Source organism: Filicampus tigris, chromosome 1 (assembly GCF_054856515.1).
Source record: "Filicampus tigris isolate MCC_2025a chromosome 1, RoL_Ftig_1.0, whole genome shotgun sequence".
Taxonomy (NCBI): Eukaryota; Metazoa; Chordata; class Actinopteri; order Syngnathiformes; family Syngnathidae; genus Filicampus; species Filicampus tigris.
This window is the reverse complement of record NC_141217.1, coordinates 30,741,573-30,769,539: the sequence shown is the minus strand read 5'-3', so window position 1 is coordinate 30,769,539 and position 27,967 is coordinate 30,741,573. Positions and strand designations below refer to the sequence as shown.

General features: G+C 43.8%; 1 protein-coding gene across 5 annotated transcripts; it reads left to right on the top strand.

Annotated features, from left to right (window-relative positions):
• The first annotated feature begins 596 nt into the window (after positions 1-596).
• On the top strand, positions 597-27,936 carry kdm5c (lysine demethylase 5C). Of its 5 annotated transcripts, none has more exons than XM_086031582.1 (30): positions 597-973; positions 2,620-2,752; positions 3,037-3,184; positions 4,295-4,372; positions 4,488-4,610; positions 6,879-7,049; positions 7,147-7,281; positions 11,929-11,985; positions 15,263-15,386; positions 15,452-15,750; positions 16,217-16,375; positions 16,454-16,573; positions 16,654-16,812; positions 17,659-17,840; positions 17,922-18,084; positions 18,161-18,280; positions 18,359-18,553; positions 18,696-18,877; positions 19,041-19,165; positions 19,246-19,393; positions 19,461-19,551; positions 19,649-20,031; positions 20,116-20,254; positions 20,341-20,520; positions 20,736-20,849; positions 20,916-21,641; positions 23,722-23,764; positions 23,845-24,044; positions 24,858-25,034; positions 27,164-27,936. In XM_086031582.1, exons 2-30 carry the CDS (start codon positions 2,730-2,732, stop codon positions 27,170-27,172), a joined length of 4,773 nt encoding a protein of 1,590 aa, XP_085887708.1. In that variant the 5' UTR covers positions 597-973; positions 2,620-2,729; the 3' UTR covers positions 27,173-27,936. The 5 variants fall into 5 exon arrangements, with proteins under 5 accessions (XP_085887708.1, XP_085887735.1, XP_085887745.1 ...); XM_086031592.1 differs by lacking the exon at positions 597-973 and adding an exon at positions 1,066-1,442; XM_086031609.1 differs by lacking the exon at positions 2,620-2,752.
• The last annotated feature ends 31 nt before the right edge of the window (positions 27,937-27,967 follow it).

Here is a 27,967-nt window from a genome sequence, read left to right as displayed (position 1 = left end):
CTGAACTGAAGAAAAATTAAGATCGAGTTTGAAAATCTAATTCAGGGATTTTGTTTATTATTGAGAAATCAAATCACATTATGCCTGTTAATGAAAACCAGCTGGAACGACGAAAACATTCGCCCCCCACATTTGCTGAACTCGTGTTGCTAATCCGAACCGAAGACAAGGCAAAGGGCAAATTGGCCAGCAAATGGGAGCCCTCGGTAAAATCTGAATATTGTCATTTTTGGAACATGTACAACGAAGTTTAAAGTGGCCACTTTGCAAAATAAAGCATAACAATTCTAAAGTAAACAATGGCAAATAACAAATGGTGCTTAAAAGAACACAAAACTGATTCAACTGTACATTCTTCTGTTGTGAAATTAAGAGATGAACATGATGCATGAAGCAGGCATTATTTCCGAGGTACAGTACGCGGTTTATTTCCAGATGTGTTCCTTTTGAGACTGTTTTCCTCGAAGGGACGTTGTAACTACAGTACGTTGTTGCCTTCTTACACACCGTCGTGAATCAGCGTACGTGCGCACTACTTCCAAAGAGCGGACGTAGCGGATGCGCTGCGAGGACTCGGGGTTGTGCTACAGCCGTGAGAAAAAGAAAACGAAAAAAAAAAATACAAGATGGCGACTCGTCAAGAAAGATAGGATGGCCTGAAGGGAGTGATGCTGTTTGTCGGAAAAGGATTGCTAGCCACAAAACCGTTACCAGTAGCGATTCGTACCTAAAATGAAACGGATGCCTTGCATCCACATTATGAGTGTATTGGTAGAGTGGAGGTCGTACAGGGTGAATTGAAGCGGCCAACTTTGCTTGTAGCCGTTAGCAGCGATAGTTCGCCAGCGGCACCAAAGCACAGCTGGCCCTTGTTAGCCAACAGGCAACAAGCAGCAATCAGCAGTCACCGCAACAAGACGAAGGAGAGCGGCCAGCGGCCCCGTCACAGCCCGGGACATCGAGGTGTCTTCGGGTCAGTTAACAGCGGCGCACGACGACACAGTGTCGCGTGTATGGTGCTTGAAAGCGACTCGGCTTTTGTTACATAATGTCCAATCGCTGCGTTGACTTGGTCGTTGGCGTGAGGACACACGGAAGCCCCATGCCAGTGTTTGCTTATTCTCACCTATGAGCTAACTAATGCTAACCAAGCTGGTCCGACGACAAATCCGATCGGAGGCCCTGATGCTAACGTTAGCTTCGTTTGGCACCACCGGTGTTTTGGGGAAGGAAAAAAATAAGGAACGGAGTTCAGCGAATGATCAAAGAAAATGTAGGCGTAGAGTTTTTAGCGCGACTAAAGAGAATTGTTAAACACGAGAGGTCATCGTTTTATAACGATTTGTTTAGACTGGAGCGGATATTAATCGTTTTGTGGTTGTGGCAAGTCTCGTCACCAACATTGATATCAACTTGGTGCAAAACAACGTCCTCATGTTAGTGTGAGTGCTTTTTTCGCGCTTTGGCGTCAATACGTTATTTCAAAGCCGTTCGCAAAAGTGCTCTTGGACAAATTGATTCCTTTGTGGCCTTGTTTTGAGTTCATGGCCTACACGCCATTGTTTAGGTACATGCTTCACGAGCACGGATTGAACTAACGTACTTGTTTCAAATCTAAATTCAATTCTAGTGACCCCCAGTGTGACGATTTTTAAGAAATTGTCACTTTGAAAACAACGGTTACATTTCTCAACAGCATAATGTTTGTACGGCGTGTGCCAAAAAGATGGACCCATGGTTATGTATGACAACTAAAATGAAAAATGTGGGTTGCCATGTTTACTTCTCTCCACTTTTAATCGTGTTGATTGTCACAGAAGGTACGTTGGTGTTAGCAAACACTTTCTCTGTGGTCTTCTCATATTTAAGGTTTGAAATACTGGTGCTTCAACCCCCAAAGCTCTGCACTTTGTAGATACCCGGCCTAAACAAGCCTCTCGGGTGGGCAATTCCACCCCTCAAGGGCTGGTATCCTGGATATTTTATGTCTCCCCCCTGCCCCTGATTCAAATGATGTGATAATCAGCAAGGCCTGCAGAAGCTGGATAACAATCCTGATCATTTGAATCAGGTGTTGCACCCATGGTGACACACAGAACAGTAATGCTTTGCTAACAATTAAACCTGCTTTTTATTGTATCGTGGGCACAGGACAAGTGTACAAAAGAATTGGGACACTGCGTGTGACATAATCGACTTATGCCACTGCGTTAGCGAGCATGGCAGCATGGGTTGTTGTTTTGGCCATTTTGCTGTTTAAATGATATTAAAACTTTGACAAAGTTGTAGTAAAGTAAAACTCGGTCTCGGTCTTCCAGTCGATGGAAGCTATGGCTCCATTATTATGACTATTTGCGGCTCATGCACGACGTGGCGCATGCGCAGATGGTTGCTAAGTACAGCAGCTAATCTGGGGCAATATACGTAGGTAGGGTAAATGGTGACTAAAACATCGATTGAAATTACACATATACAAGTGATAAACTTTGTAATAATTCAATATTTACACTTGAAGAGACATTTTACCGGCACATGTACAGGAATTCCACCAAATGTTGTCAGTTTCGCACTATTTTGGTCAAATCTACAATGAATTGTGGGTAATATGCTTCGGCTTAGGGACCGTGGATGCGGGCTCAGCCTAAGTGCGGAACAAGGAGGCGGGGCGACAGAGCACTTTGCAGAATTGGGACACCCTACACACTCGTACCCTTGGCGGGAACGCGCAAATGAGGGGCACAAGGTTGCAAGTGTGGGTATTGGGATTGGGCCTATGTATTACATGTATCCTCTTAGTTTTTTTTTTTTACTTTTCTAATTGAAGTTTCAGATGATTACACTAACCGGTGGTTGAATTAGACATTTTGAATGTGAATGTTTACCTTGTGTGCTTGTTTTTGATTGATTGTGTAGCATAGCATGCCATGAAAGAAAACACATTTGGGGTGTACTTTTATGTTGAGCACAGCATCTTGCCAAATTGTCGATTGGGGTGGCTGCCTGCAATATTCCAGAACAAAATGATTTGTTTTTCAGGGCAATGGAAGGGGACGAGTTTGTAGCTCCTCCGGAGTGTCCAGTTTTTGAGCCGTCATGGGAGGAGTTCAAAGATCCTCTGGGCTACATCGCCAAAATACGTCCAATTGCAGAGAAGTCTGGAATCTGCAAAATTCGACCTCCACCAGTAAGTATTTATTCATTTGTGAAACTTGAAGACAAAATGCTTGGTCCACTTTGATGTTTCACATTTATTTCCGATATTTATCCCTTCCCATTTCTATGAATTGGGAGTATAAAAAAGTTGCTTGACTTACTGTAAATCAGGGCTATTCAACTGGATAGCGGATCATTGCCAAAATTTGTGTTTTTCTTTACTCCGCCACGTGTCAGGAGTGCGGCACCCGCGCGTGACGTGGTACAGGTGAAGTCCGCTCTCGACACCGCTTGGATGACTCGGACCGACTGGGACCACGTGGGTTGATTAAATATGCAGGCGGGAAATAGGCGATGCCCAGCTCTGCCCTTTATCTTACGCGCAAGAGCGCACCTATATTTGATCGTGCTGGCGTGGCAGTAGACCAGGAAGTAAAAAGTGAGGCTTTTCCCATTGGTTTAGATGAGGAGACAGCACCTTGAGAAAATGTATCTTTCATTGTTACAAAAGAAAGCCCATTTTTTGCTCATCTTAAAAAGGGAAATCAATGGGAGACAAGAGGTATTAGTGTTAATACAGTAAATGCACTTTATCAAGGTTTCCTCCATTTTGCTCATGCCATTACTTTGTAAATAAGTCTGCCAAAATAGCAGTCAATCGCTTGCCAGCCCCTCTCCAATTGGAAACACTTTCTGATGTTACGATGGCACCGCCGTAAAGTAGAACATGTCTACATCGTGGCAGACGTCCGAGTACGCACAGCGCCACCCGGCAACGCTCCATTCTGTGATGCCGCCCCTTACCACATACACAATGAATGAGGTTGACATCAGCGTGCACAGTCAAAAGAGTTCTAAGAGCCACATGAAACCGGGCAAAGCGGTGGGATGGCCAGGCCTGATATACTGCCTTCATAGTGGCGAACGCCGCAACTGCAGTTCAAATGCGTTGCTGCCGCAGAGGGACGTCAATCGCTCAATCAACACAGCCAGCCCCTTTAACCCGTAATGGGTTAAGACGCAGCCAAGCTCTCCACACTGTCACACTGGGATACATTCAGTTCATACTTGTTGTTTATGGGGAACACGCAGAGACGGCTCATGACCGCAATGTTGAATGTGATGTTCTTGTTCCGAATAGGACTGGCAACCACCATTTTCAGTGGAGCTGGATACGTTCCGATTTACACCACGCATCCAGAGGCTTAATGAACTGGAGGCAAGTTATTTATAGATGGACTGTTTCATGTTGTTAGTTGAATTCAATGACTGAAGACTTTTTTTCATAGTTGTTGTTCTTCATGCCTCTTCTTTTTTTTTTTTTTTCCCCCCAGGCGGAGACGAGAGTGAAGCTTAATTATTTGGACCGCATTGCCAGGTTTTGGGAGGTCCAGGCTTCCTCCTTGAAAATACCACACATCGAGAGGCGCATCCTTGATCTTTTCGGTCTGTCAAAGGTGAACATGAATTTAATCCTTTCAAGGTAAAACATCCATTGTGTTGTCTTTGCCAATGGCAGTGGTTCTCAAACGGGGGTACGTGAAGGCACTTCGGGTGGTATGTGAGATTTTTTAATACAGTGGTCCCACGTTTATCGCGGGGGTTACGTTCCAAAAATAAACTGCGACAGGTGAAATCCGTGAAGTAGAAACATTTTTTTTTGCAATTTATTATACTTTGTGTTTTTAAGGCTGTAAACCTTACCATGAACACGTATCTCTTTTAAACTTGCTCAAAGTTCAAACCTTTGTAAGAATAAGTATATTATTAATGTTGTTGTTGTTGTTGTACTAATAATGTTGCTAATATTATTTTATAACGAAACAAATGCCAAAACCTTTTTTAACCTTTCTGTTGAGAAAACCTAGGGAGGAAAAAAGGATTCAACTTTGTCTGATGGACGTTTTTTAAATTTTTGTTTAATATTATAAAAACATTGCAAATTTTTTTATTTATGATTAAACATTAGAGCAGGCCACCTACCCATGAATATTTTTAATAAATGATCACAACAGGAAGTTAACGGCCCAAACATCTGTTTAAGAAAAGAAAAAAAAAATCATATAAATCATGATACATGATATTTTGAACTAACAAACTGAATTTCAATGAACAAGATATGAAGTTGCAAACATAAGAAATGATCAATTTAGACTCGCGCATATCTCACGCTTCCTCTGAGTTTACTCCTTCGTCCTGATGCTGCTCCGCTCTATTGTTTTTTTTTTTTTCCTACTCACCTTTGCCGAGAGAAAAACATAGTTATAGGTAGTTGCCTCTTTTTTCTCTCTTGGGGGAGAGGGTGAGAAGAAACTGACATGCCACCTTCGATTAGAATTGAAAACTGAAAGACAAACATGAAAGAGTCCCGAAGCTCCCATGCTAGCCAAGCGATCAAGTTCATCTTTGTCATCTTTATTGACACTTGTGTCCTCTTCTAACTCTCTCCCTTACTAAATTAAATTTAGTAAGCCAAACGCATTCTGTGTGAGACATGGCACGGAGGCGACGTACAGTATTCAAATTGGTCCACAGTACAATGCGGGGTTTGTACGCTGTAAAAAAACAGCATGCTGAATTGCACTGTAAAAAAATACAGGCAGTCAATTAGGACACAATACGGGTTCGTACGCTGTTAAAAAAAATAAATAAAAATTTAAAAAATCAGCATACAAAAGAGCACTGTAAAAAAAATCCGCTATTGTAGCGAGCAAAGCTGGGTGTTTCGCCTATGTGACGGGCCGGTCCGTCTATCCGTCTCTGACGGACGCCCGTTTTGCTGACGGTTGACGAATGACAAATGAACTGTTTGCCCTTTATTGTTTTGTAAGTGTAACATGTATTTATTTGCTTTGTCCGTGTTTGTGACCAGTTCTCACTGGTTGCCTGAAAAGGAATAAACCCTGTATTTTTGCTAAACCTTCTGTCGTGCTTCATGCTACATCCTGAGGGACCTACATGAGATGTTCATAGTTAATTTTGTGCAATATTGGCTCATGCGGTTATGCAAGGTACATCAACACATATTGTACATATAAAGAATCCTCAATATATTTGAAAATAAATGTATGTTCGGCATTTTTGTAGGTGATTCAAAACATACCCTACCTCGGTAGATCATTTTGACTTGCTCATTTTACAAGTAGCTCGCATGCTGAAAAAAGTTGAGCACCCCTGTGCTCATAGTTCATTTTGTAGGTATTTAGTTACAGTTTTACAGAAGAACTCTGGGCACACCTTGTTACTAAAACTAATATTTACGGTGACCAGGCCTAACACACTCCGGCTCAGGCAAAGATATCAAAGTGAAAGTGTTTTTCTTGCACTGACTTTATTTTTACATTTTTGATTGAAAGAGTAAGGGGACTCAACAAATTGTTACAGTCATCACATGCTACGATTGTATTGACACTTTCTATGCATTTTTTTTCCAGAGGTGGGCATTCCGTCTGACCGACAGACCGGTCCGTCTATGACGGATAAACTTAAGACTGAAACTTAAAACAAAACAAAAAAAATTCTGCTGATCAGTAAAGGTCGATTGTTTTATTTTATTTTTGATTTCTTGTTTTGACTTTTACCGCTCACAAATCGACCAAATTTGTAGCGCTTTATCTACACCATATGTTGTCCGAAGCGCTTTACCAAGCCTCGTCTAAAAAAAAAAAAAAAAAAAAAAATACTTTTAACTGATTGGGACGTCTCTAACGCCTTGGATGTTGCAGGTTGTATCTGATGAAGGTGGTTTTGAGATGGTCTGTAAAGAACGACGTTGGGCCCGTGTGGCTCAGAGGCTCGGCTACCCTCCGGGCAAGAACATTGGTTCTCTTCTGCGCTCGCATTATGAGAGGATTGTCCACCCCTTTGAAATGTTCCAGTCTGGTGCCAGCTTGCCGGTATTGCTCAGCGCTCATCTATTTTTTTAAAAAAAAAATCAAATAAACTCTGTGACAAAAAATCACTTTCAACTTTTCTCTTTGATGGATTTCACAGCATTGCAAGCCAAAGCACTACGATGGTGAGGATGTGGATAAGGAGTACAAGCCCCACTCCATCCCCCTGCGTCAGTCTGTGCAGCCATCTAAAATGAGCAGTTATGGGCGCCGAGCGAAACGGTGCCAGCCAGATGTAAGTCAAAAGCTCTCAGTAGTCAATAATTGTCAAAATCATATTCTGTAGTCAATAAGTTACCTGATTATACGTTGCGGATTACACTTTCATGCTTATAACATGATTGTGTTAGGAGCAAGTCACTTACAGTGTCAAGGATGCCTTTTTATTTGTAAACTGTGGCACAGTGCCAGTGTTAAATTGACTTCACAAACTATTTTCACTAATAGGCCCTCAGTCTGTCCTGAACTAAAACAGATGATGTCCAGCCATCCTTCCAAGAGGTAGTCAACCCAAAAATGTTCATGCTTTACAACAATGTGTTCTATGCACCTCCACTAGTCTAAACACAGCATTCTGATTACCGTATTATCCGGACTATAAGCCGCTGCTTTTTTCCTAGGTTTTGAACATGGTTTTGGGCACAGGTAACGACCAATCATGGCTCACCTGGTTTCTGAAGCTTACCAATGATTGGTTGTTAGTAACCTGAGCAAGTATGATGTCATTTTTCGTCCGACAGCAAGTGGTGAAATGGCCACCCCCTGAGATGTATAAAAACGTGTGGATTTTGCTGCTTAAACCCATTAAAGTGGAAGTCAACCCAAACATATTTTACAAATTCTTGAAAAAAATGTGTTTGGGTTGATTTCTATTTTAAGGCCCAAAGTGCCTGGCTCAACATCTCCCCAAAACCGAAGAGCGACTATAAAATCACCCCCCTAAACCTGCGGTCCTCCCAGAATTTCAACACCTACAAAATAATTAATATCTCAGCTCCTGTAGCAGATAGAAACGTCATTCCAAAAGAATTTGAGAGCTTAGACGTGGCTTTCACACAGGCCCGGGTTTATTATTTACCGTTTCAATCGTATGACACTATGTAAAAATAGTGTCATGGCAAAAGAAGCACTATTTTTTTAAAAAGAGTGGTAATTACCATCCTCCATTCTGTTACAAAGACATCGATATCGTCATCGTCTACAAACATATCTTAACCATATATCACATTCGACTGGTTCTACTGGTTTAAAGTCCACAAGTGTTAAAAAAAAGAAAATGACTTAAACGCTCTCCCAGCTTTAAGGGTAGAAAGAAGCAACAGCGCTCCCGGCTTTAGTGGTAGGAACGCGGTAATGCGCTCCCGGCCTTAATGGCTTAACTCATATTCCCCAAACACAATATTAATCAGAATGCCGTGTTCTGACTAGTGGGACTGCATAGAAGATATTATTGTAAAGAAAATTTTGGGGTTGACTTCCCTGTTAATAATCAATTTAACAGTTTGTTTCCTTTGCATGCCATTGTTTTATGTCAAGCTAACTTTTGAGTTTCCAGGAATTCCATTAGTTTGAGTATTTTCCCCACTCACTGAAACACACATTGGCTATTTTAATCATGGACCTTGGTTGGGAAGGGAAGCAAATGGTTTTCTATTATTCATGTATGAGGTGTGTCATAAAGGTTCGAGGACTTGTGTCACAAAAAAGAATTCAAATTCAAACTACAATTTGTCCTCATGGAAATAATCTCACTGGCGTCAAACAAGTATTCCCAGTCTTCTTCTGCCACTCCTGTAAGGATTCTTTCAGCATCCTCTGCATCTCAATCATCATGGCCATCTAGATGTTGTCCACATCTTCAAAATGGGTCCCCCTGATTGACCCCCTTGATCTTGGAATAGAGTAAAACAAATCACACTGAGCCAGGTCGCGTGACTAGACACGTTGCTGCAGCACGGCGCCCAAATGTCAGTTGCTCAGGACGTCCTGAGCTGGTGTGTAGTTATGGTAAGGCCGCCACACGTTGTTTGCGAATGACCCTCTGGTGACACTCCCTCTTATACCCACCCTGAGGTCACCCAGGGGGCACTGATGACGTCGCTGGTGTGCATACTCGAACTCCATGCTCGCAAAGGGACATTCCGTGCTGTTAGTGGTCAGCAGGGATGAAATAGAAGTGCAGACTCAGTTTTAGATGTGCTGCTTGATGGTCTAGCACGCATTGATGAGAAATAGATTTGAAATAGATTTTGTGACACCAGTCCTGGAACTTTCCGACACACCTCGTCTGCGGTCTTTGTTAGACATCACCATTATACAGCGGTGCCTTGCGATACTGATACTTGAGGGTATTTTAAAAATACAAAAACTTTTTTTTTTTTAATGCCCCCCACCCTTTTACTTGACTTTCTGAGCTAACCCTTGAGATGCGAGCACTAAATGATGGTAATGAACTCAGTTCAATTCACTTCACAATAAGCAGCAATTTGGCAAATAGTTAACAATTCACCTCAAAGTGGCTTCAATCAGTTTTATGCCTGAACCAGTCGTTTACTGTCAAACTAAATGTAAAACAAAGAACCACACATTGTGTATATAAAACAACCAAACGACTGCCTAAAGAAGCGCTCATTTAGCTTAATGCTAACATAAAATAGAAAATGCCAAATGACATGCTAACGATTAGTATTGATAGTTTGTTTTAGAAACCTTTAAGAAATGGTTATTTGAACACAAACGGTGGGGAACAGCATGTACATACATTTTTATCCTATGAAAAATGACCCATATTGCATCATTTTACTGAGTCACAGTAATAATAGAAGATGTACTATTCTTTGTGAGTCGACTGACTGCACCCCAACCCTCCACTCCCGGTGGCATGCAAAAACGGTTTGATTATTTGAAAGGTATTTATCATTATTCTGGTTTTGTCACCTACACAATTTTTTTCTGGGGAGAGGCTAGAAGTCATTCATGACATTTCCATTCAATTTAATAAGGAAAGATGATTTGAGATACAAGTGTTTAGAGTTACGAGTGACAAATTCCTATCTCAAGGCACCAATGTGTTGACAGAGCAACCAAAAAAATGTCCTTGAGATGTACGAATGCCAGAATAATCGATCGTCCACATCGGCTTGAATGCATCTTGGTCAATGTTCCATTGCAGCGAGGGAATTCCTGCCCCCCCTTTTATGAGGCTGGCTTGTGGCAAATTGTGTCAGTCCATAGTCTGCCATCGTTGTTCAATGGTGGTGTGATGGCGGATCGCAAATACCGGAGCCGCCAATTGCTTCAATCTGCCAGCCGTCCTTTTGCTGTCGTCTCACACAAAATGGAAGGAAGCGGCTTCTGTTGTTTCACGTTCATTTTGTCACCTGCCCGAAGGTCTACGTCACATCAGTTAGATGGCAGTCCTCCGTCTTGTGCTGACGCTGCTGTGTTGCTGTCTTGCCGTTAACCTTTTCTTTGCTTAATCCACTGTGTCTGTCTGTCTGTCTGAAAGATGTGACAGTGCACTCGGGTCGCATCCCAGCTTGCTTTGCTGCCATCCTGCAATGCACCTGTGCCTTAACCTGCCATTGTTACTGTCTGCTTATTACTTGGTTGCATTCTCCCCAGTTACCTTCACAAACAGACATTTGTGGCTAATTCATAATAGTAGATTTTATTTCAAGGTACCTTTCTTTTACTCAAGGTCAATGTACAAAACATGAATTCATAAAATAAAATTAATAAAACTAACAGGGGAAAGTTTTTTTTTTAAAATAAATTAAGATAGAGTAGAATTGCAGAAATGGGTGAGCCCCATATTGAATAGGCTTCTTTAAAGCAATGTTTTTTGAAGTTCTGACTTGAAAGGAGAGAATGAAACAATGTTTCTAATGTGGGGTGGGAATTAAGAAAACTTTACAAAGTGTACAACTAGAGCAGGGGTGCCCAAGTCCGGTTCTCGAGAGCCCCTATCCAGCCTGTTTTAGAGATCTTGCTGTTCCAAACACACATGATTTAAATGATCATGATCACTATCAGGCTTCTCAAAGCTTGTTGATGAGCTGATCATTTGAATCAGGTGTGTTGGAAGAGGGAGACATGTAAAACAGGCTGGATAGGGAGGCTCTTGACGACCGGACTTGGGCACCACCGTACGAGAGGAATCATTCTGATATTTGTACCACAAGCCCACCTTGACTTTTTATTTTCAATGCAATTCATTCAGTTTGAGCATTTTCATAATAGTTTACTCGCACAACTAATGATTTTAATGATACATCTTTTGATTATTTTTTTGATTGATCAGTGAATCAGATACAAAAAAGTCCATCACTTCATTTACAAACTGGACATTATTTAAATTGGCAGTGCAGAAAATGCACAAACAAAATGATTATGATTCAGTTACTGGTCTGGTCCGTAGTATGTCAGAAAATGGGCAAAAATGTTCTAAAGTAAAGGCAGATGTTTGCTGGTGTCGCATTTTGATTAAACACAAAGATAATCAGTCTGTTTTCATGGTGCATTACAGAAATCTGACAATATTAACTGAGAGGCTGAAATCACAGAATTTGCACAATTTAAAGTTAAATAAGGTCTCTAAACGATTAATTGATGATGAAAATACTGGTAGATTAACTTGATAATCGATTAGTTGTCGATTAATCTATTAATTGTTGCACTTTTCTACACTGCACATTATTCGAAACCAAAACTAATTCTATATGAGATTAGGGATGATGACTGAAGAGAGATGGACAAGAATCTGAAAAATTCAATATTTCACCACAGCTACGAGTTCCAGCGCCTTCTCCCTGACTGTCCCACCTGTCCTCTTCTTCCTCCTGGCTTAGTTTATTGTTGCTGTTGTTGTGTCCCCTTGCAGGGTCCGGAGGATCCGAACCCCCATCCTCTCACCACTGGCTCTCAACTCAACTCAGCGGTACTGCCTCTTGAGCATATGAGCTCATCCTCAGCCCCTACTCTCGTTCTTCTTTCGCTTCCCTCTGCACAATTCCTGGCACCCACATTTTCTTTTAAATTGGAACTAACCACTTAAACATTTTCATGAACACAATACAGTATAATTATTTCGCATTTCTCACGCGGGTTGGGCTGCCACACTTAACGTGGCTCTTTCTGACAGGTTGTTGTGCACAGTGACATTGTAATACTGCAGTTGAGTCAGATTTGATCACATCAGTGCCCCGATTTATGTGCCCAAACTTTGGCAGTGGCTGGTGAATTTATTGCAATTTTCAGGAATTTAAACAAAAATCAATATGAGGGCTGTTGTGAGCTAACGTCATATTGTCACCAAAGTAGCTTGCGTCTTTGCCTCCCTGCCTACCAATCTTAGGCAAATAAGCTATGAATTTCACACAATTTTCATTTTATATCCAATTTTCAACTGGGTTTCTGACAGGGTACTTTAACGCTTATCTCATATTTGTGTCTTTTTGGTTAAGAGTCTCTATCAGGGTTATACTACTGTGCTCTTTAAGGTTGTTCTGCCACTCGTCTGGCTGCAGTGCCTTAAGGCACATATGTTCTCTCTGAGTTCTTTGCTGCAGAGGAAGACAGGTTTTCTTTTCATAGAATTTGAATGTGTGTAATGGTTGGTACCATAATTTATGAGTGCACCAAGAGTTTTACAAGTTACCAGCCACCACTTTTTTTTTTTTCCTCCCTTTGTGTTGCAAACTAAAATGAGGAGTTACTTTTCTGGCACTAAGTTAGCAGGGCCCGCCCGGTTCACACTGCAGGATAATCGACCTGATTTTAGCCCCTAATCTCCCCTCCCGATAATTAGTACGGCCCCGATTCTGGTAATGGCTCCAAAGATAATTTTAGCAGATAATCCCGCCGTGTGTGTTGTGCTCAGACTGATCTCGAATGCTCGGTAGGACATCCGACCTCCAATCGGGGGTATTCAACATGTTGCATTGTTTTGGCCCGACTTCACACCACACGTGGTGTGCGTGGACACGTGGACAAACGAGCAGCCAGTTGACAGTGACGCAAGGCCAATCAGAAAGTAAAGTGAGGAAGTGCGTGGGAATCCAAAATGAAAACAGTCATGGAGCAACAGCAGAGGCCAGCGTCTTTTCTTTCTTTTGTTTTTTTTTTTTAAACACAAAAAAATAATCCACAAACTAGCGCCACCGTCGAGGCACGATTTCAGACCACTGCTGCATCTACATCCGCCATGTTTGTTTACTCAGAAATCACGTTTAATCTTAAGGGATTTAGCGAGATTTTCCATTTTATGTGAGAATATCCGCGAATGAATTGGTTCGTGTGTGTGTGTTGATCTTGCGGTGTGGCTGCACACCACACACGTACGTTCAAAACTGTTCTACCCGTAATTTTTTTTTTCGTCACGTGTGGGGTCCCTCAGAGTTTGGAAGTCGGCCAACAATTTTAAAATCTTGCCGTCTGAACCAAGCTTCAGTGTAGCGTGACACGTCTGGTCAGAATAAAAGCTTGCCTATTGACTTCACATCAAAGATTTGTAGGACGGAGAGGAAAAAACAGGTACAATGTGCATTTTATTAGCACGCATTTGTCATGTAGATTGTTCTAGAATGCCTTACGAATCATGGTTAATTTCTGCATATGGTGTTTTGGGGCCCAATTCCAAAGCTGTATTATCCGTTAATTTTGTGTGGGTCTCATTAATTTTTGAACCGTTGTCTGCTTCTATGCTACAGAGTTCTGAACTCATTCACGGCCCGTCATTTTCAGACTCTCTTTTACCCTAATGTTTGAAAAAAATATAAACAACTTCCTGGGATTGAATGGCTGGACTGTGAAAAGATAAATAAATTTGTCTTTGGGAGTGAATGAGTTCTAAGAGAATAGTTCGTGTTGTTTGACTCCATAATAAGAGACTACTTGGACATATAGTGTAAAAAAATTTTCGGGGGAAAAAAAAGATATTTTGCAAATGTATTGTAGAATAAGAAATTACATTTAGTGGCATATTCACAGCCTTTGCCGTGAAGCTCGTGATGGCGCTCAGGGTTATCCTGTTTTCACTGGTGATCCTTGAGATATTTTTACAGTTTAATTGGACTTAACTGTAATTGATTGGACATGATTTGGAAAGGCTCACATCTGTCTAATTAAGGTCCAACAATTGGTAGTGCATGTCAGAGCACAAACCAAGCACAAAGTTAAAGAAATTACCTGTAGACCTCCGAGACAAGATTACCCCAAGGCACAGATTTGGAGACAATTTCTGATGCTTTAAAGCCCACAATGATCACAGTTGAAGTTCTGAACCACCAGGACCCGTCCCAGAACTGGCTGTCCATCTAAACTGAGCAATGAAGGGCCTTATTAGCTAGGTGACCAACAACCTGATGGTTACTTTGTACACTTTGTAAGATACAGCGGTCCTCTGTGGCAAGAACTTTCCACAAGGATAACCATCTCATCTCTGTAGATTGAGAGGTGCTGCAACCAGCAATGTGCGAATCGGATCAAAGATGTGCCAAGATTGTGGCATCATTTTCCAAAGACTCAAGTCTGTAATTTCTGCCAAAGGTGCATCAATAAAGTATTGTGCCAAGGCTGCGAATACTTGTGCTTGTGATTTCTTAGATGTGCAAAAATATCAATACAGCTTTTTGTTGTGTGAAGAATTTTGACGGGTTTAGCGGCTCGGGTAATGGATGAGTGGATGGATGAATTTAGAAATGACTCCATTTTAGAATAAGGCTATAACATAATACAATGTGGACAGATTTAATCAATTACGTTCTGGATATGCATTTGTTGAGCTTGCGCAAGTGTAAACATCACTTCACTACAAATCAGAGCATTTGAATCGTGTTCTACAAATGGAAGATGGTGACACAGATGGTGTCTCATAATTTTTAAACAAATGTTTGCAGTACAAGAGTGATTTGACTGGATCACACCTTTGCACTGCAATGGCATGTTTCTGTGTTGAATGAATTTAAAGTGGTTTTGTGACTCATCAGTGTTGTATTTATGATTGTAGCTTCTTTTGCGTTTGTAATTTGGTGATGGGTCCTAACTTGCAAGCTTTCCTTAATGTCTAACCTAGCTAGAATAACCCCTCTTTGCACTGCTAGTGATTTAGATTTTTGTCTGCATTAAGCCGCGTTGCTTTGCTTTTTGTGCTTTAGAGAGCAGCAGCAGTCTGTCCATCCTTTCATGATGACTGTGTACTTTTGACTTATTCTCAGCCCGAACCTACTGAGGAAGACATAGAGAAGAACCCAGAGTTGAAGAAGCTGCAGATCTACGGTGCCGGGCCCAAGATGATGGGACTTGGACTTGTGGCACGGGACCGAGGCATTAGGAAGAAGGGTAAGAGATACGTCGTCTTAAATCCTGCATGCATTCCAATGACCGCTTTTGATCCTTTCTTCCAGATGAACTGCCTCAAACTGTGACCGTCATGGATGGCACAACATCTGCTCCTGGAGTCACGTTTGTAAAAGGGGAGCCTCTGGTGCCGCATGACAGACTGACCGAAGAGTGCTCAGCCACTCCCCAGGTTCCCCCCGCCAGCATCACGGTCAAAACAGAGGTCAAGGCTGAAGCGAAGCCCGAAGTAAAGAAAGAAGAATTGGACGAGCATCTAAACAAAGAAAGTCGCCAACATTTTACAGACGGTCCATGCACCAAAATGACCATGAGGCTACGACGCAATCTCAACAACATGCAGGGTGTAAGTAATCAAAAAGATCCACCCAAGATATACGTCATAATTTCCCACCCTTTTTTGAGCGACCATCTTCATGAATAAAAATCAACCATTACAATTAATGAGTCAAAAGATAGCGGAATTTGCTTGGGACAGCAGTGCCTAATTGAGATGCAGTCATTTTGACGGTTGTCGTACAGTCATCAATTGAAACAAGCATCAATTAAAGCACTGGCCAAAAGACATACAAATAACATTTTCTTACCTTGGACCTACTCTGTGATTTAGTGTTCTGTACTGGAGTATCAAATGATGTATCTTTTGGAGAAGAGAAATGTGTCCATGGTTGAAATGAGAAGACTAGCACAATGAATATTGTACTTACTATTTGTTTGTTTTAACTTTCATAGGAGTCAAGCACTGTCTGGATTTTAGAGTTTTGAATAATATTCCCATGTACCTGTAGACACTGAAATGTATTCTGTCATAGGTGGATTCCTATGTGTGTCGGATGTGTGGTCGCGGAGATGACGACGAGAAACTCTTGCTGTGTGATGGTTGTGATGACAACTACCACACATTCTGTCTTCTACCCCCACTCACGGACCCTCCTAAAGGCAACTGGCGCTGTCCAAAGTGTGTTGCTGAAGTAAGTCATAGCTTCTGTCCTGCATGAAGAGGTTCCTAACCGATTTGACTCATTCCTGAGCTATGTGCTTCTTCGCAGGAGTGCAAGAAACCTTCAGAAGCGTTCGGCTTTGAACAAGCAACTCGTGAGTACAGTCTGCAGAGTTTTGGCGAGATGGCCGACGCATTCAAAGCAGATTACTTCAACATGCCTGTCCATGTAAGCACACTCGCAAATTACAGGGAAACATGACTCTTCTGCAATGAGAGAGATGTAATCTGTGTGTGCTTCGCCTGTAGATGGTTCCCACCGAGCTCGTGGAGAGGGAGTTCTGGAGGTTAGTTAGCAGCATCGAGGAGGATGTGACTGTTGAGTATGGAGCAGACATCCACTCCAAAGAGTTTGGCAGCGGCTTCCCAATGAACAATGGCAAGAGGATACTGACACAAGAAGAGGAGGTGTGCTCGCTTGTTTGTGACTTTTGTGACATGCATACCTGTCAACTTGCACGTTTTCCCCGTATTTTATACGTTTTTTGATTATTTCAAATTGTTTACGCCGTTTAACAATTTTTGTACGGGGGAAAAATGGTTTTTTGTTAGACCGATTTCGTCTTGCCCTTTTCGGTTCTAATCCGGAGCGTCCGTTAGCGATTCCGACTGCAAACTTTGGCTGTCTTTCAAGAGCAATGTTAGTTCTTAAATCCTAAACGGCCATATTAGACATTATGAGTGGATTTTTTTCCCCCCTAATGGGCAAAAGTGTTTTATAAAATAAATGAAGACAAAGTTAAAGAAAACAGTCATCCAATCGGTGTGCTGATGGCAGGGCTCCCGCGCACACCGCACACTGATTGGATGGCCATTTTCCCGCCAAGGGCCACCAATCAGAAAGAAGAGCTGGCGCAGGGCAGCTCTCTATATAAGAAGCTGCCGCAGCAGACAAGTTGCTTGAAGAGGCACAAAGAGCTTACATTCGCAGCAGTCAAGTGGACTGGTCATTGAAAACACACTACAACGGGCGACGAGGAACTGATTGATTTTTTTTTTTTTTTCCCGATGCATTTTCGATATGACGTGGTTCGACTGCAGCGTAAATATACATGTTGTTTAAATCGATATATTGCTCCATCTTCTGATCGAATCTCTGATTGAGCATAGTTTTCAAACTCACTGACTCATCGACTAAAGTCTAATAGAAACCATAGAGTAACCCACCCACAATGAATACTGTAGTGCTACATTATGTAAGTTAAGGCAAACTGTCTTAAATGATTCATGACGTTAAACCTGTGCACCTGTCAGGACTACGCCCGCAGTGGCTGGAACTTGAACGTGATGCCCGTACTGGAGCAGTCTCTCCTGTGCCACATTAACGGCGATATCTCTGGCATGAAGGTGCCTTGGCTTTATGTCGGCATGGTATTCTCCGCCTTCTGCTGGCACATTGAGGATCACTGGAGCTACTCCATCAACTACCTGCACTGGTACAGGACGCGCTGTTTTGTTTATTTGTTGTTTTCAAATCATGTGGAATCTTGTACACTGACGTGATTGATTATCTTCAGGGGCGAACCCAAAACATGGTATGGAGTTCCTTCAATAGCTGCTGAGCGACTAGAGGAGGTGATGAAGAAATTGACTCCAGAGTTATTTGAGTTCCAGCCTGACCTTTTGCACCAGTTGGTCACAATCATGAACCCAAACATCCTCATGGCTCACGGTGTACCGGTCAGTGTCTTAATGTGCACATTCTGTTTCCTCAAAGTGACCGTTTGTGACTCGTCATTGCTTTTTGAATTGACAGGTTGTCAGGACCAACCAGTGCGCCGGCGAGTTTGTCATCACCTTCCCCAGAGCATACCACAGTGGTTTCAACCAGGGATATAATTTTGCTGAAGCAGTCAACTTTTGTACAGCAGACTGGGTAAGTGTCCCAGTGCAGTTGGACAAAAGCGAGACTTGACAATCAGGGTGACTCCGCCGATGCGTTGTTTTCTCATAGCTGCCTGCCGGTCGTTCCTGCATTGAGCACTATCGACGCCTGCGGAGGTATTGCGTCTTCTCTCACGAAGAGCTCACTTGTAAAATGGCAGCCAGTCCAGAGAAACTAGATCTTAATCTTGCTGCAGCGACACACCGCGAAATGTTTATTATTGTTCAGGAAGAGAGAAAGCTCCGGAAGGCTCTGATGGAAAGGGTAAGAGCCAGCCAACATTTGTCTCTCTTTTTGGCATCCTGTTTCCATGTGTTTCAGTTTCTGTCATTTGCATTAATAGACTGGTCTGCAAAGCACCGGAAAGCGCTATTGACAAAACTCCTAAAATGTATTCTGTGTGCAGGGCATCACCGAAGCGGAGCGTGAGGCGTTTGAACTGTTACCTGATGATGAGCGACAGTGTGACAAATGCAAAACAACGTGTTTCCTCTCCGCATTGGCTTGTTCAAACTGCCCCGAGCGTCTGGTGTGTCTGTATCACACTCAGGATCTGTGCAACTGCCCCACTGACAAACTTTACCTCAGGTACTTGCTCTGTTTCATTTTTATTATTATTTTTTTTTGTCCCTCGACACATCTGACATTTGGCTTTAGCAATGAAATTGCATCTGAAATCTGGTTTATCATATGGACTGGCAAAAGCCAAACCGCACTTGCAGAATTAACGTTTTGCGGTACCTCTTTGCAGGTACAGATACACCCTGGATGAGTTGTTGGCCATGTTACATCGCTTAAAGGTTCGCTCAGAGTCCTTTGATTCTTGGGCCAACAAAGTAAAAGAGGCGCTTGAGCAAGAGGACGGAAACAAGATAGGTAGGAAATCACATTGTTCAGAGGGTTCCTCCGGAAACAGTAGAATCGAGCCAAATGTGTGGTATTTAATTAATTTCCAGGAATTGATTACTTGGAGACACTCAAGAGTGAAGCAGCAGAACGAAAGTTCCCTGACAATGAACTTCTTCGCAAACTTAACACTGTTCTCAAAGACATAGAGCACTGCCAACAGAAAAGCACTGAACTCCTTGCTAACGCAAAGACCAGGTGAGATTGGGGAAGCAGATCATGCATATTAGTCAAATCAGAATATTTACTCATTGCTATGTTTTAGTGCCACAAAAATGACTTTGGCGGAGCTGAAATCCTTGGTAGAGACGATGCAAAACTTGCCCTGTGTGATAGGTCAACTGGAGGAAGTACAGGTAATGAATTACCTCTTGTTCATAGAATTGCCTTAAAATTTGAAATCAAAGAAAAATCAAAAGTTTGCCTCAATTATTGGCATTTTTCCCCATCAAGGCGGTTCTGCAGGTGGTGAGTGATTACCAGAGCCGAGCTCAGGAGTTGGTCAATGAGCGCGACTGGAGGAGGAACTCTGCGCCAGCAGAGCTGTTGCAGGCGTTGCTGGAGCAGGGAACTCAGCTGCCTGTCGTGGTTCCAGAGTGTAATATGCTCCAGGGCCTTCAGGAGTTGGGGCGCTGGCTGGCCGAGGTCAGGCGCACCTTGGGCACAGAGGGGGGCGAGAGGCCAGAGGTTACCTTGGCAGTGTTGAGGAATCTGATCGAGGCGGGATGCAACGTGCCGCAGAGCGCGTCTGTGGATACGGCCATGGCCGAACTGCAAGAGCTGCTCACCATCGCGGAGCGTTGGGAGGAGAAAGCGCAGATCTGTCTCGAACAAAAGTACGCCTGCATAAACACCGAGGAGTAGGGGCGGACAGCACATAACGTTATCCCCGTTCGCAACTTGTCAATTGTCTTCCCCAGGCAAAAGCATCCTCTCTCAACACTGGAGGCGATTGTCAACGAGGCGCAGCTTATTCCTGTCAAGTTGCCTAACATTCAAGCTTTGCAGGGCTGTCTCAGCCGCGCACATGCTTGGGTAACAGATCTTGAGGAAATCCAGGTAAAATTGCTCCCTTGTCTCTTCAAGCGCTTGGCGTAATTCGGGTTTGCGTCAAAACGCTGCGGCTTCTTGGCAACTTGTCGCAGAATGGGGAGCATTACCCATGCCTGGATGACCTGGAGGGCCTGGTGGCCATTGGAAGGGACCTGCCCGTCTTCATGGAGGAGCTGCGACAGCTGGAGCTCCAGGTGGCCAGCGCTCACTCCTGGAGGGACAAGGCCACTAAGACCTTCTTGAAGAAGAGCAGTCAGCACACTTTGCTCGAGGTGCCCTACTCATGCTCTCTTTCTGCGTTTCAGCTAGTTTTCACGAGTGGTTGATGTTCGCCCACTGGTTTTGCGGCGATTCAAATTTTGATGTTGCGGGTGTAACAACTAATCAAAACACAACGACAGCATTTTTTCGACATTGCAATCATGTTACCTAGCCTCCATTATTTGCTGAAAACTCACCTCTTATCTTCATCTGTTTTGACCCGCAGGTGTTGTGTCCATGCGCTAAAAGGAAACATGACAAGACATTAGAGGACGTGGACGACTGTGACACCAACACTCTGGGCCTCTCTGCTCAAGACCTTCGAGACCCTGCAGCTATTGTGAGCTTGACCTCTGGCGATGCGGACCTTCATTGTGTGCGTCTGAACTTGTGTTTTTTTCTCTAGGTGATGGCGTTCAAAGAAGGGGAGCACCGGGAGAAGGAAGCACTACTGAGGTTACAGAAAGTCAACATGAGGAAGCCTGAATTTAAAGCAGGAGGAGGTTGCAAGGAGGGAAAGGGGACGTCGGATGAACTCATGGAAACGGACTCTGCAAACTGTGTCAAAGACAACGGGAACTACCCCTCCTCTGTTCAGACAGTGTGCGTGTGTGCCGGTCAGCCGCGCGCACCTCAGTTGCGCTGCCACCTTTGCAAGGACTGGTTCCATGGCGGCTGTGTTCCCTTCCCCTCGTTGCTGCCCTCTTGTGGACCGCCGGGCAACCCGCGCTGCTGGTGGGACTGGGACTCGCGCTTTCTGTGTCCGCGATGCCAGCGCTCGCGCCGCCCCCGTCTGGAGACTATCCTGGCGTTACTGGTGGCCTTGCAGAGGTTGCCCGTGCGCCTTCCCGAGGGCGAGGCACTTCAGTGTCTCACGGAGCGAGCCATCACATGGCAAGGTCGCGCCAAGGAGGCACTAGAGACCCCCGAGCTGCAACGAGCTCTTCAGACGCTGCAAGAACTTAAAGAGACACTCCGTTATGACAAAGAGGAGGAATGTGCACAGAAAGACGCAGACTCCAGCTCAGTCATTGTTTTGTCCGACTCGGAGGGAGGTGAAGGAGAGGACGGAATCATCGATCTGACGGAAGAGTCCCCAAAAAAGAAATCCAAGGAGTCCAATGGTGTTGAGGTACACCCTAAATCCGGGGTTCTTGGGAGATTTTCCCAAGCACCTCTTCATAATTCGAATGCCAATTAAGTTATGGTTGTAGTTCATAATTTATATTGTGGCATAGGTTGAATCCCTTCTCACTAACTGCTTAGATAGCCATCCAAATTTAAGTGTAAAAATTCTAATTTAAGTGTTTCTGAATGGATAAAATGGCACCTTAGCAAAGCTAAATGAAAAAACTTTAAGCATGACTTGAAATTGTAACATAAATAATGTAGGTCTAGTGTACTTGTATTGTTAAAAATGGTTTTCAAAATATACTTCAGTGCTACAATTTGGGCGGTAGAAGCTGTATAATTAAAAGCACTGAAAATGCAAAACATTAATTGCATGAAGTTCAAAAAACAAAATCCAACGGAAGTCCAACGCTTTAGTTCAAGAGGGCATATTTCTGTGGTGAACACAATTCTGTGCTATTACATTCTTATGATAAAGGTACTACTAGCTTTTCTGTAAAGTAGCTACACAAAGGCATCTTACAACGCAGCGCCAGCGTCAGGCCATTTCTTGGCCGTGCGTTTCCTGTAGCTGTTGTAATAAATAAGTCAGGGTGAAAACGTCTCTTGATTTCATAAATGGCTGGTGTCGCCAGGATTGTTTCATTTTTTTGCAATCGGCTTTGCACCTTGTGACCTTACTTTGTCTTCATATCTGGCAAAATGCGTCAGAATATCCATCCATTTTGTTTTTATTTACCCGAGGTTGGGTTGCGAGGGCAGCAGCTTAAGCCAGAAAGACCAGATTTCCTAGCCAGATCCTCTCCCTAGCCACTTCGTCCAGCTCCTCCTGGAGGGTCCTGAGGTGTTCCCAAGCCAGCCGTGAGACATAGTCTCTAAAGCGTCTAGTGGCTCGTCTTCCAGTGGAATATGCCTGGTACACCTCACCGGGGAGATGCCTGAGCCACCTCTTCTGGCCCACTCTGAGCCTCTCCCGGATGACAGAGCTTCTCACCTTATCCATAAGGGAGAGCCTGGACACCCTACGGAGGAAACTGGTTTCATCTGCTTGTATCTGGAATCTTGTTCCAGAACCCTCACTGGAAATGACACTGGAAATTTGACTTACTGCTGGCAATGCGGACCAAATTCTTGACACCGCTCATACAGGGACTGAACACCCTGTCTTAGGGAGTGCTCTCCAGTACACCCTAAAAAGTGTCCAAGGTGCTCTGAACTGCTGTTTGGTGCACGGCTAGAAATAACTGTCAAGACCTGTCACCACACCCAAAGATGGAGGGAAGCTACCCTCTCGTCCACCTGGGTGAACCCTAATGTACAGGCATGGAGCCAGGGTGCAATAACCTGCTTGGCATCTTCAGCCGTCCATCCCCTCTAAATAGGACTGGTCTCAGAGCCCAAGCCGTGTGCCGAGGGAAGCCTGACAATAGCTAGTCGCAACGTCTTGACCTCACACGCCAGCTCGGGCTCCTTCATTGCCAGAGAGCTGACATTGCATGTCCCTAGAGCCAGCTTCTGTAGCCGGGGATCAGACGTCAAGGTACCCATCTTCGGCTGCCACCCAGCTCTCTATGCGCCTTGGCCCCTCATGTGTTGAGGCCACAGGAATGGGGATCCACGTTGACTCCTCGGTCCCTTTGGTGCCAGCCTGCCCACCAGGCGCTCGCCAACAAACCTTGGCTCCGGAGGGGTGACCAGTGTTCAGGCGAGGGACATCAAGGTGTTAAGATTACAGTCATCATAGGAGGTCTAAGAACTGTACTTAGCCTGGTCCCTCACCGAGGACCTGTTTGCCATGGGTGACCCTGCCGGGGCATAAAGACCCAGACAATTTGGCTCCTGGGATCATTGGGACAAACAAACCCCTCCACCACGATGATGGCTTTTTATGCGATAAATGACGTCATTTAGATAAGAGCAGAGTTATAACTCCCTGAACTAAATTTATTTTGTGGATGCCCAAATTAGGGCTTGTGCACTCCAGTTTGACAACAGCAACCTAGTCTGTATGAATGTTGGTAAATGAGCTATAAAATGTTTCTTTTGTGTGTTTGTGTGATGAGCTGCTTGTTTTCCCGCAGGCCGCTCGTGAGAACGGCATCAGCAAGGACTCCAGCGTCACTGGTAAGTTTGCGTGTTTGACCAGCCGCCGTTGCGCTTCAGCGACCGATCGCGAAGGCGTTACATTTGCTTTGCGCGCTCAGGTGTGGGCGCTCTGCTGCCGCTGCTGCCCGAGCTTAGAGGTCAGGTGGTGCAGCTTTCGTCGGCCACGACCGAGCGACTGGAGGAGCTGCAGCTGGAAGGGGATCTGCTGGAGGTCTCTCTGGACCAGATGCACATCATCAGCAGAGTCCTGCAGGCGGCCTCTGATCCACCCCGGGAAACACTATGCACACTCATTCAGGTCAGCGCTGACAGTCTTGATTGTTTTGACTCTTGTGCGTGAGCCCTATGCGTGAGCCCTATAAACCCTTTTTTTTTTTTTTTTTAAATACATATTTATTAGGGGTGTAACGGTACGCTAAATCACATTTCGGTTCGGTTCGTTTTTTGGGAAACTTGGGTTCGGTATATTTTCTGTACGAAAAAACAGATTTTTTTAAACAAAATGTTTATTTTGAAAAGATGACAAGTAAATAGTACATTTACAGTCGGATGATGCCGTGCATGTTAGATGTGCTAGCCGCAACATAGCCGCCCATCTCATGTAGCAATGTCGGCGCACAACTTTGGGACTTAACCACGCAACTTTCCCATCGGCGATGGGGAACAGGAAAGCCGGAATGTTCCCAAACAGGAGACCGCAGTGTACGCGGTGACCTTCGAGCTCTGGCTCTTTTCTGGCTCTCTCTTTTGTGCCGCCACTCTCGTCTCCCGCACGCAACAGTCAGCGTCCGCGCGTAAGCTCGCGCTAATAAGTGGACCGAACCGAACATGCCATACCGAAACGTATTAATACACCCACGTGTAACGTTACACCCCTAATATTTATTAAAATAATCAAAAGTAAAAATTGCACGAAATATATCATACAATACAATACAACATTTGGCTTAAATCTTAGCGCTGGTCTATCCAGGAAAGTCAATAGTTCTTTTTATATCTGCCCATGCTAGCACAAACCCAACAAATTTCAGTCCTTCTTTCAGTTGAGGTCAGCAGCAGTCATGCACTCCTAATAATCCATACCTCAATATAATGTGTATGCCGCCCATAGATGGGAGTCGAAGAGCAGCGGCGAAGCAGTCGAGGTCGTACGAAGGACTCCAAGAGAAAGCGAAAGAGCCACCGAGGAGGCAGCGATACGAACGGGGTCGGAGCGGCACTGCTGGACGTGTCCGACTCCAAGAAAACATGCCCCTCCCCTCAACTGCCTGCCCACACTCAAATGGAGGTACACCTGCCAGCCTTTCTTCACTTTCCAACTACAGTGGAACCTCACGTCACCAACATTTAAATCAATTCAGACGCATGAACCAACATGGAAAATGGCCAATCAGTACAGGAGTCAGTCAGCTGACTTCCCTCACTATGCCACGCCTCATTAAAGCTAAAGAACTAAACCTCACCACCACCTTTAATGGTGTACGTGGTATCACTAATCAAACACAGTACGGTGATTAATATTGCATTAGTGGCATGAGAATTAGACAAAAAAATCATCAACCTCAGGGAGCCGTCATGTCGGGCAATATCGCGCTTAGCTGACGTCCAAAATGAACATCACGACGACACCGTTGAATGTTGCTTCCGCTATTGTCACATGGCCAAACCAGGAAAACCGGATAGTTGACTCCTTTTGAAACAAAATTTGCTAAAATTTTGACCAAAACATCAGTGTGAAATGTTTGCACGACTCAACTCAAAAAAATCATCAACATTTTTTGATGGTAATCTAAATATCAATACAAAATGATATTAGTCAGTCTGGGTGTAGATGCTAAAACCTGAAGCCCGAACGGAATCGTTTGTGAACCCAAGCAAAAATTCGAACCATTTTTGCACTAACGTTTCCCCCAAACGAGGACAACAAATGACCGACCAACTATCTTACTGAATGTCTTCCAAGAGTAGGGATGGGCACGGAAAACCCGGAACAGAGTGGATCCGGGTCCATCATTCCGGTTCTCCTGGAACTGTTCATATTTTACAATGTCGGTGCTAAGTTTCGATTCCTAGTTAGCCGCATGGAAGAGCTACAAACTAAGTACGACCGATCTAAAAAAATAAAAATAAAAAAAAATAAAAAATAACAATAAAAAACGGCGCACAGCCATGGGCTCCTTCCGCCGAAGCTGCGTAGCAATAGCACGGAAGCTCGCCCCCACTCGAGCTGCTGCGGTCCTCTCGGCCAGCCCCTCTACTCGCTTCATACCGCCCGGAAATCGCGATCCGCGGCGGCGACTATGAGCGTGCGCCCCGGCCTTTCCCACGGAAATCCACAGCCCTTTGCGGGGTTGTGATCCTGCCTGGACCGGCCCGGCCGGCTCATTCGGCCGACGCCTAGCCAATAGAACTTGCTTGCTTGCCCTTAAAATGCAGCGTTGTCATATATATTTTCTTTATGAAGCAAGACAAGATTAGCCAATCAATTAGTGTTCACTGCATTATTGTATTGTCCTGAACGTCTCAAAAATAAAGCTCTTGTGAAAAATAATACCAAAAATATTAAAATAACTATACCGGCTAAAAACAGCCCCTTGAGTAATCCATGGTAAAGTAGTAAAAATAGTAAAAAGTTCATGAAATTGAAGAACAGAGAAGTTCATGTGATTTGTCCAAAAATAACTCCTTTTGTTTTAAGAATCGGAATCGAGAATCGTTAGGAACCGGAATCGAATCAAAGAACCGGAACCGGAATCGTCCAAATTCAAACGATGCCCAACCCTATCCAAGAGTGTCCTATAAGATGATCTTGTGGTCTGAGGTGTATTAAGAGTGGTCTGAAATGGGTTGGCTCCAGCAATTTTAAATATGAAACCTGTTCTATACTTATGACCAAAAATCTTTGTGTGGGTAAAGCCGTCAATGACGAAGTCACGACTCTGTAAATTGCGACGTGAACAGAATGTAGCCAATCAAAGAAGGGCCGTGACTGACAAGACAAAACATGTCCTATCTGATCTCATTTTTCTGTATACAACTGGCTTCCCAGATGGCAAGAAATATTTTCTTTTTTGACATCGCCATTTTGCAACGCTCCCGCTTGCAGTCCCTTCAGCAACCCCCGAAAAACAAAGTACAACATGTCAGGAAGTGTTTTTCCTCTTCTAAGATTTTGTGAGATCATACAAGATTTCTGCCCCAGAGGACTACTTTTCGAGGTCGGCGGTGGAAGAGAATCTTTACGCGTGTGTTGAGATTATCGGAGCAAATCACACACAGTGCGACCAAAACTGTTAAATGTTTAAAAAAAAAAAAAAAAAAAGTATACATCTTTCTTTGTGGGTTGTGTAACAGATTTGAAAAATCCTTACATGGATGTGAAGGGCCTAAGAATTTTTTTTTTTTTTTTTTTAACAGATTCTGTGAGGGTGGATGTTGGCTCTTGCCAAAGAAACTGAGGGAGCAGACTGAGAAAAGTCTCATCTCATCTCTCAATCTTGTACACTCCCCCACCCCCCCATGAATCAGACTTCTGTCTCCCACAAGGTCCGCCTTCTTTGGACCCGTTTCTCCTGTCAGCTCTTAAGGACTGTTGGGTAATGTGGGACCCCTTGTGATAGAAGTGTGTCTGGTCTATCTAGAATTGTCTCCCAGGTAAGTTGGTATGCTTCGTTACCCACCCCCCCACCCCCACCCCCGGCGTGTTAAGTGGAGGGTCACCCCACCCAAACCCCGTTCATGAGCTCCTCGGATAAGCTATTTTGATTCGTTTGGTTTCTATGAGGCCATGATACGACACGGACGTGCGGCGCAACCTTGATGACTTTTATTTTTGTAGTCGTACTGAAACTCGCGTTGGCAACATTCGGAAGGAACTGGTGACATCATTTTGGGAAGTGTTTAAAACAGGCATTCATGTTTTTGGTGCTACTTTTCCAAAATGGACACTGTGTGACCCTGGAGCAGTGCTGATGTTGGTTGTCCTTTAAGTTCCACTTCCCTCATCTGCAAAATAAGGTAACTTTACTGTAACTCACTTTATTTCCCTGTTTCAAACAATATTCTTCTTGTTATTATTATTATTGTTATTACTGCAGAGACACTGTTATCATTTGTGTATAAACTTTTTATTTGAATGTTGCCTTCGTTTCTTTTCACTCTTGTTAGAAAAATAAAGGTTTAGAAAAGAATTGTTTCAGAAAATGCCGAGTCATTCTTTAG

Bases quoted from the DNA above. Each gene is read 5' to 3' on its own strand.
- kdm5c (XM_086031582.1), top strand. From the start codon at position 2,730: ATGAGGGGCACAAGGTTGCAAGT. The intron at 20,255-20,340 runs GTAAAATTGCTC...AACTTGTCGCAG, and splicing joins CAGATCTTGAGGAAATCCAG to AATGGGGAGCATTACCCATG. The intron at 21,642-23,721 runs GTACACCCTAAA...GTTTTCCCGCAG, and splicing joins AGGAGTCCAATGGTGTTGAG to GCCGCTCGTGAGAACGGCAT.